Source organism: Rhinolophus sinicus, linkage group LG03, assembly GCF_036562045.2.
Source record: "Rhinolophus sinicus isolate RSC01 linkage group LG03, ASM3656204v1, whole genome shotgun sequence".
Taxonomy (NCBI): domain Eukaryota; kingdom Metazoa; phylum Chordata; class Mammalia; order Chiroptera; family Rhinolophidae; genus Rhinolophus; species Rhinolophus sinicus.
In genome coordinates this window covers 126,436,149-126,452,603 of record NC_133753.1, presented here as the reverse complement: position 1 = coordinate 126,452,603, position 16,455 = coordinate 126,436,149, and the positions used below count along the sequence as shown (strand labels likewise).

The 16,455-nt window shown below is 35.2% G+C and overlaps 1 protein-coding gene and 1 pseudogene across 6 annotated transcripts in view; one reads left to right on the top strand and one right to left on the bottom strand.

Annotated features, from left to right (window-relative positions):
• Positions 1-16,455, top strand: part of FER (FER tyrosine kinase) — a 372,260-nt gene that overhangs the window by 132,118 nt on the left and 223,687 nt on the right. Inside the window, exon 1 of one of the 6 annotated variants that reach the window (XM_074328620.1) lies at positions 4,620-4,742. The exons of the other annotated variants lie outside the window; for them this stretch is intronic. Within the exon in view, the coding sequence (XP_074184721.1) occupies positions 4,620-4,742 (123 nt within the window). Of the gene's footprint in view, positions 1-4,619; positions 4,743-16,455 lie in introns of those variants that run through there. 6 annotated transcript variants of the gene reach the window in all.
• On the bottom strand, positions 733-1,211 carry LOC109445525 (large ribosomal subunit protein uL23; annotated as a pseudogene).

Here is a 16,455-nt window from a genome sequence, read left to right as displayed (position 1 = left end):
CCACTTTAACACATTTTAATTCTTTTTCATAATGTAAATCCTAAAAATAAGAAATTACCAGCAGGTGGAGCTCAGTGTCAGAGAAACCAAATTTCTGAACTTGAGATAGTTTTCACCTTATATTTTAAAAATAAAATTAAACAAATGCACACAGTTTTAAATTTATATGTGATTTTCTATTTTTCAGCATGCCTACCAAAAGTCATCACCCTGTAACTTAGTTCTTGAATATGTAAAAATAATGCTTTAGTTATTCGTACCATTTTAAATTTTTATATCTGGTATCATAAATATGACAGTTCAGTTGCATGAAGACACTTAAAGTGAACTTCATTTATAAAGACTGGCTTAGAATTTGGTCATTTCATTCATTAATTGGACTAATAATCTCAAATTTAACTTACTTCTTAGTAGATGATATCCCTTATAATCAGCTGCTCAAGCCAGAATCTTGTAAATCACTTTTGTATTCATGCTTTTTCAAATCTCACATCCACTCCATCAGCAAGTTCTTCCGGTGCTACCTCCGAAATATATCCCAAATCTGACCTCTCAGCAGCCTCTCCACTGTGCTCATCCTAATAAAACACACCATAAATTGTGGCCTGGACTACTTCGGCCAGACTACTTTTCCTATGTTTTATTTTCTGTACAATAACTAGAGTGATCTCAATGTGATTTGTTTTTTAAATGAAAAATTTTAATATTTAGAATTAGCCAGCTGGATTCAATTCAGATGATCCCAATTTTGTTGGCAATGTCCAAAGCATCATAGTCAGGAGCCAGTCGAACAAATGCCTTCTTCTCCCCATCAGGCCTGATCAGGGTGTTGACCTTGGCTAGGTCAATGTCATGGAGCTTCTTCACAGCTTGTTTGATCTCGTGCTTGTTGGCCTTGACATCCACTATGACCACAAGTGTATGTTGTCTTCTGTTTTCTTCACGGCTGGCTCAGTGGTGGTGGCACAGTGGTCAAGCTTGTTTCTCCTGGGGGTGCTCTTCTGAAGGTATGTGGGCTGCCTTCAGAGCTGCAGTGTCTTGGGCCTTCAGAAAGTGGGTGACATGTTGAACCTTTTTTTTTTCCTTTTCTTTTTGTGGCTGTGGACTCCTTTCAGCACTGTTTGCTTTGCCTTCAAAGCCTTTGCTTTGGCTTTGGCTTCGGCTTTGGGAGGGGCAGGGGCTTCCTTCTTCACTTTGGGCACCATCTTCATGAAAAGCAATCTCAATGTGATCTTGTGTATCTCTTGTTTATGACCCTCCAGTAGCATCTCTATGTGTAACTTGATAAAATTCCTTATCGCAGCCTAAACTACAAGGTCTTGTCCCTGCCCACCTCCCCCCAGCATAACCTACCACACCTTCTCATCTACCACATGCTAGCTTTTTTGGTCTGACTGCCTTCTGAGCATGCCAAGCTTCTTCTCATCCAGGGTCTTTCTGTTTCCTTTCTCGTTAGTAATCTTTTCCTAGTTCTTCATATGACTGCTGCCTTCTTTTCATCATTTCAGCTCAAATGTTACTCCTTTGAGATGTTTCTGTGACTACTCTAGCATAATGGCTCTCTTATCTTTCTGCCCCGTGCTTTCATTATCTTATTACTCCTTTTTACTTCTTCAATATTACTTCTAGTCTCTTTACTATTACTGTTACTACTATTTTGTTGTCTAACATTTACTATGTGTAGGTTTCTTCTATGCATTTCTGTGCATTGAATAATTTAATACGTGTATTTATATGCATTAGCTCATTTAATTATGGTATTTGTTTACCTATGTATATATGTATGTGGTTAGTATCCATTTTCTTTCCATGTAATCACCATCAGCTCCAAGAAGACAGACACTTTTGTTTACTATTATTTCCTTGGCCTTGATAGTACTTGGCACATAGAAGAGGCTCAGTAAATATGTTTTTTTAATATTAGGGAAGCTCTTAGAATTTATAATAACAAATAGAGTCATCAAATATTGAAATACAGTCACCTTCTACAGGAAACAGAACATTTCCTAAGGAAGACATCATGCCTGACTGATTATTCTTAGAGCTTTTTTTACTCATCTAGTTAGGTTTTAGAAAAGACTTTGCCAGTGTTCTTTACCAAAGGTTGCTAAATATTAAGTCACTGTTGGATGAAAAATATGCTTTTTGTATGGCCCAAGAAAAGGTTTAAAATCAGAACTCAAAGGGTAAGAGCAAATAAATGTTTATTTAACTGGGAGAGTGTAAAGATCAAGGTGCTGCAACTAAAGATCAAATCTGTTATGGGTTGAATTGTATCCACCAAAATATATGTTGAAATCCTAATGCCCAGTACCTGTGACTATGACCTTATTTGGAAATAGGGTCTGTGGATGTAATCAAGTTAAGATGAGGTCATTAGAGGAGGCTCTAATCCAAGATGACTGGTGTCTTTATAAGAGAAGAGAGACTGGCATACAGGGAATAGAGCCGTGTGGAAACACAGGCAGAGATTTAATTTATGCTGCCATAAATCAAAAGGTTTACCTGGGGCTACCAGAAGCAACAAGAGGCAAGGAAGGATCCTCCCTGAGAGAGCTTGGAGGGAGCATGATTCTGCGAACACCTTGATTTCAGACCTCCAGCTTCTAGAACTGTGAGAAAATAAATTTCTGTTAAGTCAGCCAGTTTGTGGTACTGTCACAGCAGCCCTAGGACACTAATACAACAGCCACTGTGTTTATTCCCCTTATAGGTGACTTTAGAAGACTGCCTAGTGAGCTGTCTAGACATCTAATTTTTTTAGTTGTGAGGAGCAAAACCAATGGGTACAGATGTTCACAGGAAAAATACCCGAATTAGCCTTTCTCTGGACTAGACCAAGAAACAAGAAATCTAGTTTCTCTAGATTTTATATTCCTTGACTGTAAGCCTTAATTTTGATCTATCGCTAAGATTATTTCCAGATTTAAAGTTCTGCAATTTTATGAACCTTTGAATTTAAATGCCAGGCACCTAGCAAATGCTCAACGAATATTGAAAGTATAAATGAATAAAACCAAACAGGAAGTAAAAGATAAAAATAGGAAAATGTAAGTAAATTTATGTAGGTTTAAAAATCCAAATTGTATGTATAAATGATCTACGGTAAAAATTGAGACCAAGCAAAGAATATTGAAAATCAACATGCATTGTTTCTTGAATGTATCAACCTCTAGCAAAAAGACAAAGTTAGTACATTACTAATGCATCCTTTGAGACTTCTTTTTGACAACAGAATACTTTTGGTGAGGTGGAGCAGGGACCTAACCTAAGAAATATAATAGTTAATTGCATTTATTCTGGAGCAAAGTTGCTTGGATTTGAGTAGTGGTTTAAGCCACTTATTTATTGGCCTTGTAACCTTGGGCAAGTTAGTTAACCTTTCTGTGCCTCAGTTTTCTTATCTGTAAACTAGGGCTTGTAATACAACCTATTTTATAGGGTTGTTGTGGGGGATTAAATGAGATAATCCACCTAATATGTTTACAGCATTACCTGGCTCATAAGAAGCCCCCCCCCCTCGTGATGTCTGTTAGTATTTATTAGGTATAACATTTCATAAAATTATTCTCAGAATATGAAATGGGGCTTTTCCCTGATGGACGTGATATAAAGTTGAATGGTTGTTATGGACAATGATATCAAAATGTGGGTCTATTTAAAATAGAGACGTAGAAGAAATTATACAAAGAGGTAAGTCTTCATTTCTTTTTTAAGTGCATCAAATTGGAAAGGGAGGCAAAGGGCTTAAAGTAGAAGATATGTCAGAATTATGACAGTATCTATTTTTCTTCTTTGTTTCCTTGAACCTTTGGTCTATTTTAAAGAATGTTCTGCACAGTATCTGAATATAATATCTGGCATCTAGTAGTTGCATAGTACCTTTCTTTTAAAAAGTGCATGAATAAAACAAGAATTTACATAGCAATTAATAAATTATTATAGAACAGATTATTAAAATAGTAGCCTTATTTTCAGATTAAACATTTATAGTTTTAAATATCCCAAATACTCTGCTGCTTCTTATTCTATGTTGTTAAGCTCAACACATTTTTGCTGCAAGGGAATTTAAATTTTTTTTTCTACGGAGACTTTAAAGATCATTTGTGCATAATTCATATTCTTTCTCTTTGAATCAGAAGAATTTAAGGTATTGAGATTTATACCTCAGTGAAATTAATGTAGAAGCACTGGATTAACAAAAGCTTTGCAGCACAGCAGTTTGCAAGGTTTTGTTTCAAGAAGTACTTGAAAGTTTGGTTGTTTTCAGAGATCTCAAGATCTAAGTTCCTGAAGCAGAAGCCTTCTACAGGTTGTATCAGAAGTAAACAAATTATTTTACTTAAAAATCAGTAAGAAAATAGATTTACTTTTTAAATAAGGGATCTTTACTTAAGGCATGAGGATTTTTTTCTTTATTACTCAATACACCGATAACATTTGTAATACAGCAATGCCTTTAGTCCAGAACTGACTTGGGTACTTCCGTGCCAATAGGGGGAGGTAGTTCCAAATAGGAGATCCAGCTTTGTGTCTTCTGTAGCTGGCTTTTGGCTTGGGCAGGAAGTCTGTGGACAGATTTACTTCTGTGGGCCCACCAGGGCCAGCTCTTGGCTGAGATGGAGAAGAAAAATAGATGTTGTCACTGTGACGGTAGGCTGGAGCCTGGTTCTAACTCCCAGTCCTGTAAAACGTGTAGTGAGGATTCCTTTCCTTCTACATCAGAAATCAAAAGCGATCAGGTAAAGGGGGAAGGCTGTCTGTCTCAGGCCTACGTTAGCAAAGGCCCAGAAATGATCTGAGTCCAGCTGATCATCCATTTTATGCTGTTGCTTCAAATGGGCAGAATCATTTTTCTCCTGAATATGATAGTAGACAAACTTCTTTTGAAGGAATATTGCCACTCAGATGCCAAGCCAAGTTCATTAAGAAATGAAACTGGCTTGTTCTCCATTTTATTTTGTTTACTTTATTCACCTCCCAAATTTGAGAAAAATGTGTGCTTTCTACTATTCCAAATCATGGGAAGGAAAAAGGGTGCAGTTTTGTTGGATATCTGAGGAGAATCATTGCTCAGTTTAAAATTTGTGATGGTATTAAGATTTCTGTTTTCCAAATTTAAGTTTCTTTACTACCTTTTTTTATTTTCAATTTCTGTCAGCAAAGGAAAATAATATTTTTCTTGGTAGGTATTAAATAATCAGTTGTAAGACCTGTTGAAGCTTTTCACTATGATACAAAAGTGCATATAGTTCAATATTAATTTTATAATCAATTCTTATGGTTTAATTTAGAAACCTGGAAAACACTAATTCCTTAATATTTTAATGTATAACATAATTTCTATCATTACTAGGAATGGAGTCCTATCTTGAATCTGTTGTGTTAGTAAAGAATTATATTTACATGTTATTTTGCAGTTTAAACTTAATTGACTGCATCTTCCACATCCCTTAATTAATGTCCCTGTATTTTAGGCTGTCATTCTTCCATATTCACTGTATCAGGGAAAACAAATTCTGGCCTTCAAATAACAATGACAAATGTCAAAGAAGAATGTTCAATGATTATATAGCTACATGTATTTTTTTTTATATTTGAAGAGAGTTGTACTAGGCATATAATTCATGTTTTAATGTTACCAAATTCAGTGTTTAAATTATGGTGTTCTAAATATCCTGTAGTCATTGGGTAGGTACTGTTTGTAAGTATCATTTCTTATATTTGTAAGTTTTGTGTTATCTTGATTTTATAGAGACATAAAAATTTTAGAGGATGTAGAATCCATTGGTGTCATCTTGTCCAGTCTGTCACTATATATATATATATATATATATATATATATATATATATATATATATTACATATATATATACATACTACATATATATACACATACTACATATATATGTAGTATGTATATATATGTATATATAGAGAGAGATAGTCTCTGAAGCCCGAGATAGTGACACACATAGTTAGCTAGTGACTTGTACAACTCTAATTTTCTGTAGCTTTAAAATAAAGTCTTATTTCCTTTTTACTCTTCATTTCCTGATATATATTCTTTTATGATCCTTATTTTATATTTTTGTGTGTTATATATTTTTGCATATCATCATTTTTTCAAAATTCTTTTATGCTGTTTTTGAAATTATTTTTAATCCTCTTAATTTTTATTATGTTTGTTTTCTATTAGCTGTATTGCATGTCTTCAAGATAAAGTGGAAAAGATTAAAATTTTCTTATGTAACTATTTTGTGTAAATTCCTACATTATCCCTACCTTATACTAAATAGGATAAGAGGTTTTTTGTTTATTTGTTTTTATAAATTTTATTGGGGAATATTAGGGTACAGTGTGTTTCTCCAGGGCCCATCCGCTCCAAGTCGTTGCCATCTAGTTGTGGAGGATGCAGCTCAGCTTCTAGTCCAGTTGCTGGATTTGAACCGGCAGCCTTGTTGTTGAGAGCTCGTGCTCTAACCAACTGAGCCATCTGGCCTCCCCAGGAGTTTTTGTGTTGATGGCTGTCAGCCACCATCCTCAGGAACACATTAAATATAGGGATGCACAGTGTCTTGAAATTTTAAAACAATTCAACAAGTAAATACTTACTGAACTTTCATACCTGTGGCCTTCCATCCATAATCATGAAGATTGCTCTCTGGTTATTAACTAATGCTCACCTAAACATAAGAAGATTTTTAAGGCATATGATAGATTCTATACTTTTAATAGTTTAAACACCTATCATTGTCAGTCTGCTTAGTCAGATGTTACTATACTCACCCAGACATATACATATTGACATTCACATGTATTAGCTTATGTGGTGATTCCATATCTGAATTGATCAGAGGAGGGTTTTGTGTTCTCATGGAGTCACTATTTATCCTGCTTTCCTAGGGATGTCCTGACTTCTTTGGTTTTTACTCTGTGATATTATTTTATGATGTTTCTAGCAAATCCTTATCACCATAAGTCTCACACTGACTCATGAGGGCTAATTTTAGGCAGGTGCTTTCCCTTTCACCAGAAACTCAGATTCCCCTGGAAATGGGACCTGGTCCAGGCCTAGTTTATCTTTTTCTGGTAAGCTTTTGCACCCCATGTTGCTATTGCTAGCCATCTGCTCTCTCCTTCAAGTAGTATGTCGTATTAATTCTGTACTGTATATGGCAGATACATTCTTTAGTGTATTTGCATTTCCCTAAAGCATCCTCATACCGTTAGGCATCTTCTCAAAAGTTTTTACTCTGCCTTCTATAATCTCATTCTGATAAGCAAACTTCCTTCTCAAGAGCAGGTTACTCATTCTCCCATATCCCACATACCTCAACATTGCGAAGTAGTTCCTACGCTGCCTTTGTTATCCTTTTACTGTTAGGTGAAAGTCTCTGTGTTTTCCAGGCTTTGGAGTTTGGTTGTATTACATTTATTCCTTGTTGGTGAACTCTTTCATACTTCTGTTCATTCCTCTTCATTTATCAAAGAATGTATTCTCTGGTTCACTGTCTCTTTTTATACCCTTAGCCATTTGGGATGATTTTAGCATTCACATGGAAGACCCATTCAAAAACCTTAGTTTCTATGTTAATCACTCTAAAAATAGTATTGACTGAGGGGTGGTAGCTGGTCAGCAAGTTTAGGTCAAGAGACTTTTTTTAAAGATGAAAGAAAGTTCTTTGGTCCTTTTTGTTCCTCTTGAGTAACTGGCACCTGCTCTGAACTGCTTACTTTACAGACTTCTTGTTGCATAAGAAACATAAAGCCTCTTTGGGTAGGTTAATTTTAAACATATAGCTAAATGCAATCCTGACTGAAAGAATAAGTAAAATTTTAGCGAAAATAGAAAACTACGACTTAGCATATTACTGTTGTTTTCATTGTTGTTGTTTGTTTATATGTTTTAGAAAGTAATTGCCGCTAGACCACAGAAGCTTGTATGGCACTAAAATTATTAAGGTAGAAGAATTTTAGTTCATTAGTAGATATTATGATAGATTCTATTAAGTTGGTGCAAAAGTAATTGTGGTTTAAAAGGTTAAAAAATATTATAATTGCAAAAACCGCAATTACTTTTGCACCAACCTAATAATATTTTAAGATCTGGCTACATATTTGTATATATTAATAAAGGCAAAATGTGGTAGCCAGATTTTATATCTATCTATCTATCTATCTATCTATCTATCTATCTATCTATCTATTCATTCATATATATACACACACACACTATGTATATATACACATTATATATACATATATATAAATATATAGAAGGCAGGGTATGCGCCCTCCCCCCAGCTTGCTAGTTTCTGGTTGAATTTGTAGGAAGACTTAATTGCCCATGCAGATTGACAACATATCACAAGTTGTTTTAAAGCTGTATACATAGTTCAGTGTCTGGTGATCTTATAACAGTAGTTATGAAAATAGTTAAATTGATATGTTATTGAGGGGCTTTTTTTTGGTGGAGCTTAACTTTTTTCATAAGAACAAAAACATTTTATGGGCTATTACATATGTTAGGAGAAAACAAAGTAATTGTACATATTTCAGATTGTCCTTGCTAATTTTGTAATTTTAGATTATTGCTTTATATACTCAATTTCTAATTTCTAATGAAAGGTTTATTCTAGCTATGAATGATGTAATTTTTATATGGCATCTCCCTTGAAAGTATACATCTATTAAAACTGTTTTTGCTCTTTTCTAAAGAACAGGATGAGAGGGAGTGGAAGTGGTAGAAAGTATGGTCAAAATTATAAAATAAACTAAAATGATAAATGATAGGGGAATACTTTAGACTCTATATCTAATTATTTAGCGAAATAATCACTGGGGTTTTTACAGTTAAGTTTTTATTATTCTTTTCTATGGATTTTAAAAATGTTATTTACATAAACTTTATAATGATTAAGAAACATGTCTACAGATGTATGAGAACACTGAATATATGATGAAAGTTTATCCCAAAATATAGACTCTAGTGGCCCTGACAGACCTGGATAAAGAAGAAGGGCATAAAATGTTTTTTAGCCTTTTTACTCAATCACAGCAGGTAAAGTATTTCTACATTCCTAAGGTTATAAAGGTATATATCCTACAGTAATTAGTAAAAACCTACTGTCTGTTTTGTTTGTAGTTTATAATAGAAAGCATTAGCTGCCTTACAGCTTCTCTCCCCCACCTCCACCACAGCTTGATTCAAAGAAGCACACAAAAATAGATTACTCTGTTCGTAATGTATTTATTGCTAATCTATTCTAAGTAATAACAGAACCAAGGGCAAATACTTTATGATAAAGTTAAATCAATTCCTATCATAACTAGATGCTTCCAGCTGGAATCTGGATACCGTTCAAGATACTGTTTACTAGAATTTCAGAAATCCTTGGTTACGTGGTTTATCTGTTGCATTATTTCACCCAATGAAATAAAAAAAAAAAGCTTTTCCTTTGTATTTAAGTTAATAGAAATAAGATAAATGAGCATGCTAAGGAATTGGGCTTTTTTGACTAAAGGAAGGTCACCAAGAACGGTTGGCCAGCAGGAAATGAAGACTCCTGACTTGCTAGTGATGGGCTTTCTATGAATGGGAGGAGCAGTAATAGAGTGAGAAGACCTGTTGATTAAAAAATTGTTCCAGAATATGGTATCAAAGTTAAGAGTACTTTAAACCTAGTAGCGAACTGCGTTTTTTTTTAATGGTTATAAAAAATGGTAGGCAAACTACTATTTATTTTTAAAATTATAAATTTCTGCTTGATCACAAACCTATAGTATTATTCATCTTTGAAATAAACACAGAATACTTATTATAAACATAAAACCTTTAAACTCTACAATTAGTTGATAGTTCATATAAACATTAATATGTAACTTAAATTTTGTTCAGATATTAATGTTTATATTTTGTAAGTCACAGGTTTTTCTAAGACAAAACCAGCAAGTATAATTTTTAGGGGGTTCAGTGAGCAGGATGAAGTGAAGAACTGGCTCTGCTGAGTGAAGGAGAGGGAGAGGCATGGGTACGATAGAGGATGGTTGCCATTCCCTGGAGGACAGGTCATAATGGTTCTGCTCACTAAGCGATGGAACAAGCGGAGCAGATGGGAGCTAATGATTTCTGTTCGGGGTATGTTTAAGTTTGAGGTGTCCCAAACTTTCCTGTAGAGCTTAGCGGGCAGTGTGGATGTTCTTCTGAAGCTGGAGATTAAAACTAGCGAGTGATCAGTATAATTAAAGCAGGGAGAGGGCAAAGAAGAAGGAGAAAGTAGGGTAATATAAAAGATGCAAGAGCAAAGGAGTAAACAATGCAGTGGAGAGGGTAGATAAGGACTGAAAAGCTGTCTTTGATTTGGCAATTTAAGAGTTGTTAAGTGACCTCATTGGTAGTAGTTTCTGTGGAGTGGGGTGGGTGGAGGTCAGGTTGCAGTGGACATAGGAGTGAATAAGGTAAAGTTTCAGTTGCGGAAACAGTTTATGAACATTTAAGAATAAGATGTATTTGAGTTTAAGTCCAGAATGTAAGACTTTAGACAAGTCACTTCACCTCTGAATCTGAGCTTTATCATTTGTACAGTGGGGATAATGATCATAATTTTGTATTGTTCTTATAAGAATTGAATGAAATAAAGCAGGAAAATTGCCCCACACTTTGCATTATGCAAAAGAATGCCCTGAATAATTATGATTATTAAGAGAAGCCAATGAATGTACACGACTCAGGAGAATTATGAGTAAGTAGGGAAAGAGTAATAACGTAGTTTGAAGGATACACAAGGTAAAGATAGTTATATTTTACTTTCTTTTTTTTAAAGATTTTGTTGGGGAAGGGGAACAGGACTTTATTGGAGAACAGTGTGTACTTCCAGGACTTTTTTCCAAGTCAAGTTGTTGTCCTTTCAGTCTTAGTTGTAGAGGGTGCCGTTCAGCTTCAAGTTGTTGTCCTTTCAGTCTTAGTTGTGGAGGGCACAGCTCAGCTCTAGGTCCAGTTGCCATTACTAGTTGCAGGGGGCGCAGCCCACCATCCCTTGCAGGAGTCAAGGAATCGAACTGGCAACCTTGTGGTTGAGAGCCCACTGGCCCATGTGGGAATCGAACCGGCAGCCTTCGGAGTTAGGAGCACGGAGCTCTAACCGCCTGAGCCACCGGCCCGGCCCTATATTTTACTTTTAAAGGTATGAGAAAGATGACTTTGCTTACAGAATCAGGAGAGTAGAATTACAGATGACTTTCATTTGCAGAGTTTCATTCGTAGAATTACTGATGACTCTGCTTACAGGAGTCAGTAGAGAGGGGGAATCAGAGAGGAGAATGCTGAAGAATCAGATGACAGAGGGGCTCATGGAAATATGTAAAGGAGTGAGATTTAGAGGAAATCGAAGGGCATCCTGGGATAAGTAGAGGAGTTGACTTTGAAGAGAAGGTAAGCCAGCTCCTGAAGAGAGGAAGGGAAGGAAAGATAGGTGTGCATATTAAAGGTGAAATATTAAGTTCAACAAAAATAATAAGTGAGTGTGAGAGAATTCTAGGGATTTCATAGAAGAAATCTAAAAGCCAGCTGGCCATTTGAGTCTGGAACACAGGAGACAAGTCTGTCTTGTCATAGAGTAAGGAGTGTTCTAATGAGCACTCCAAGGAGCAGGAATTATTATTATTACATTTATTTATTTATTTGTTTGTTTGTTTGTTTCTGATATTTCCGTAGAGCCTGGATTACTGTCTGGAACATTGTAATTGTTCCACAAATATGTGTTAAACAAATGAGAGAGATGAAACGGGGAGATGGTATAGTATGAGAAAAAGGCCCAGGCTGGGAGCTTGGGGAACACCTGGTGGGTAGAGCAAATAAGGCTTACCTTGGAAACTAAGGAGTGACAAGAAAGAGGACAGATGCCATGCAAAGAAGAATTTCAGGACAGAAGCAATCAGTAATAGGGAAATGCTGAGAGAGCTTGTGTTAGTTTTCTGTGCCGTGTAACAATTGCCACAGACAGAATGCCTTCAAACAAGACCCGTTTATTAGTTCACGGTTCTGAAGGCCAGAAGTCCAGGCGTGGCTTCCCTGAGTTCTTTGCTCAAGGTTCTAATGAGATTAAAGTGAGGGTGTTGGCTGGGCTTTGTTCTCATCTGGAGCTTGGGGGCCTTCTTCAAGCTTAGGTGGTTGCAGCAGAATTCAGTTCCTTGTGTTAGTGGGATTGAGGTCCTCCTCCACTTGCTGTCTGTCAACTGAGGGCCACTTGCTGTCTGTCTCAGAAGCCACCAAAATACCTTCCTAAATAGCCCTTCAGCAATGGAGAAGTTTTCTCACATGGAATCTCTCTCATGCTTTGAATCTCTGCCTTTAGGAAGAGGCCAGTCTCTTTTAAGGGCTTACCTGGTTAGGTCAGGCACACTCAGAATAATCTTCCTTTCTTAAAGTCAGCTGTGTCATATAAAATAACCTGACTGTGGGAGTAAAATCCATTGTCTTCACTGTCCCAGGAATCACTCAGCATGTGTACACAAAGGGGTGGCAATCTGAGAGACCATCTTAGATTTTTGCCTTCCACAGAACTCAAATAAAATGAAAGCTGGATAGAGACCATTAGATTTGACCATCCTTTTGCCAGGATGCTAATAAGAGCCTAGAAATGCCACCCAAATTTAGGACATACAGGTATAGCTCTATGATTTTTTTTTTTAAGTGGAGTAACACCCAATTTCTCCATAGTTCATTCTCTCTGTAACCTCTGCTCTTAGATGAGAGTAGCAGAAACAATAATATATTGGGATCTCACAAATGAATGTAACCAACTTCATAGAATAGAGATCATGTACTAGGAAAAATCTTAGAACTTTTTACTCTTATTCAGAAATAGCCCTAATGAACTTATTTTCATGATTTCTCAGAGCGCCGCAGATTTGAAACAGCAAATGGTAAATAATGAGAGTAGACGTAGGGTGGCCGAGGAGAGGTAGAGGTGTGGAGTCATGTGTTATCAGTAGCAAGAAGTGATACCCATATTTAACACCAAGGGAGGAATCTGGGGGAAAAAAAGACACAAAATACAGATTCTCATAGCCTTGACTCAGCAAGATCAAGTCAAATTTTGAACTGTGTAAAAAGACAGGAATACATAATTTGTTTTGTGAGGGTAACTCTTATTTAATATGGAGAAGTGAGGCGTCTCTTTTGTACCGTTTAGTTTCAAAGTAAGTTGTTCTTTGAAAAATTCTGAATTTCTACTCGTTTTAAGATATCATAATTAGCTAGTTGATTTTTTTTTTTTTTTTTTTTTTTTTTTTTGTACCTGTAAAGCCTCAAGGGAATTTATGGATAATTTTTTTGAACCTGTATGTAATTCTTAGAACAGTGAAGCTGATTTTTTAAAATTCCAGCTATTAACCTTTTGGTTCTAGAAATTACCTTGTTGCTGCCCGATCAGTGTAGGGAAGAGAAGAAATGATTTGATTTGAATGCATCATAGGATTGAATGTAAGAATTAGTTTTCTAAGAACTTATGTCCTGGAAAACCTATTTAACAACTCCAAGTTTTGGCTTTCTAATCTATACAATGAGGATAACAGGGCCTGCTATATAGTATTATGGACAATTAAATGCACAGAACAATGTGTGTACAGGGAACATGGTGCTTGGCACACAGTGCTCACTAACGAGCTACCTTTAGCCATTTTCTAAGTAGATCAATATTCTTTTCAACAGAGACTTCACGTGGTGCATTATATATGGCTGTCCTCTTTCACATAGCCTTAAAACTTTAGCAATAGTGATGTTACTCTCAGTTTTATTTATATATTTGACAATGCTTAAGAAAAAAATTATTCAGTTTCTCAATGAACTACTTTGAGATTCAATGAATTTATCAGTCACTGAATGAAGCATTTCTAAAATGTAGATCCAAACGTTTTGTGTAATTTAGAGGCCTCTCCCCTACTTTTTCATGAAAAAAAAAAAAAAGATAATTTTATCTGTCATTAATATTTTGTAGTTTTCAGTCATATTTTACCTTTCACCATTCCAGGCTCAAAATGGCTCTGTTCATGTGCATGTGTGTATTTTCATATTAGCGGCATTCCTCAGCCTCGTAATTACTTTTAATTAAGTTTTACTGGCCTCTTTCTATTTTTATTATATTATTGAGATTTGGTATTTTAAATAGTGCATCAGTTTTATACTTAATGAACCAGAGTTTTATACTTCATGTTATAAATTTGAATGTGATAATTATTTCAATGTAACAATTCAACTTCTATGTAATATGAGCCTTCCCTCTCTACCTCCACCCTTCTAAATTTTTGAATAAGTGACCAATGTCCTGTTGGTTGACTTTCTGAGTATAACATAGGCAGTGTTTTATACCCTTTATACTAGAAAAGGGACTGAGGGAGGAGTTAGTTTTGTCATCATGTATGTGTCATGGAACAAGTCATTTCACTTCCTTTGACCTCTATTTACTCATCTATTGTGAAATGAAAAGGTTGAAGTAGAAAATTTCCAGCTTAAAAGTTTCCTTCTACCACTGATTTTACATAAACAGTTTTATATGACATCTCTGTGGGGAAAAAAAGTCATAAAATAAAGATATGGCCCAGTAATGTCTACAGTGATTTTCAATGTTAATCTTTTTCATACATGCCCTATCTGCATAAACTTCTATTGATCAACTTATTTTTGTTTTGAAATTGCCTTTGAAATTCCTTCTTTCTTGCTGCCAGCTTATTATCAGAAACAGTATTTGACCCCAAAATATGAAAAGAAACTTCAAGCCACATGTGCTAATTAGTGTGAAAATATATATTAGCAAAGTGAATAACAGAGTTCGCCAGTATTCCAGCTGCTGCACTGTAGGTAAATGAAAAGCCAGAGGGAGAAAATCCTGTGACCTTGCTACTGCTGAGCTGTGAATATTGCTGTCTAGTTTTTGGAATTATCAGGGCTCCTGCTAAGAAAAACTGTCTTTGGGAATGCAGCTATACTTCTGACAGTGGATTTTGGGGCAAGGTGTTGATTTCGTCAGAGATAAGATTCTAAAAGATTCTAGAGTGGGAATGAAAGATAAAAAAGTGCATATATGCACATTTTAAGCTTACTCTGTAAAATTTATGAGATATTGCAACTTTTGACCCATTTTCCAGATTAATAGACTTCATATGAGGGTGATTTTGTTGTTGTTTTGTTTTGACATTTATGGTAGCTGATGATTACTTTACAAGGTAAATAGTCACTGATTCTTTGTTAGCTGTGTGTTAGTTTCCTAGGACTGCTATAACAAGTTTCCACAAACTTGACATAAAAAATATGCCATTTGATATAATATTGCTAGTAATTTGTTATTTTTTATCTTCATATTGTTGTTATAACAAAGACATTAAGGAGAATATTTTAGGTAATATAAGTTCTTTTTCAAAAAGGCATGTTTTCTGTTCTAGTTTGTGTAAGCATTGTATATGTAAAGGGAAAACTGGTTAAGAAAGCATTTTATTTACTCTCTTAGGTGTTGTGATTAGTATTAAGGCCAAATAATTAGTATTAAATTTATGTGATTTCTACTTTGCTTCATTTCTTTATATATATATGTATATATAATTGTATTTTATTGGGGTGACAATTATTAGTAAAGTTACATAGATTTCAGGTGTACAATTCTGTAATGCATCATCTATATCTCACATTGTGTGTTCACCACCCAGAATCAGTTCTCCTTCCATCACCATATATTTGACCCCCTTTACCCTCATCTACTACCCCCTCCCCCTCCCCATCTAGTAACCATTAAACTATTGTCTGTGTCTATGAGTTTTGTTTCTTCATCTGTTTGTCTTGTTCTTTTGTTGTTTTCAGTTTTATATACCACATATCAGTGAAATCATATGGTTCTCGACTTTTTCTGTCTGACTTATTTCACTTAGCATAATAATCTCAAGATCCATCCATGTTGTCACAAATGACACTATTTCATCTTTTCTTATGGCAGAATAGTGTTCCATTGTGTATATATACCAGATCTTCTTTATCCAGCTACAATGAACATCAGAGCACATATATCTTTGCGGATAAATGTTTTCAGATTTTTTTGGGTAGATACCCAGGAGAGGGATTGCTGGATTATATGGTAATTCTATTCTTAATTTTTTGAGGAACCTCCACACTGAAGTACGGCTTTTCTTAAGTCAGTAAAAGACCTTAGGTCTATTGAATTTTGGAATTTGGACAAACTAGAGGGAAAAAAGAAACTTAAAACGTCTACTTGAATTAAAACTTATCATCCAACAAGAGATGGTCAATTAAAAATGACCCAGGAAAATAATTTAAAAGAGTTAGAGATAACTAGAGGTAGGTTTAATATATATTCAGCACTTGATTGTCCATTTTCTAAGTTTTTTATGGATCCAGCTTCAGTATGTAGCTAAATATCAAATGGAGATTTTACTTTAAGTTTCCAT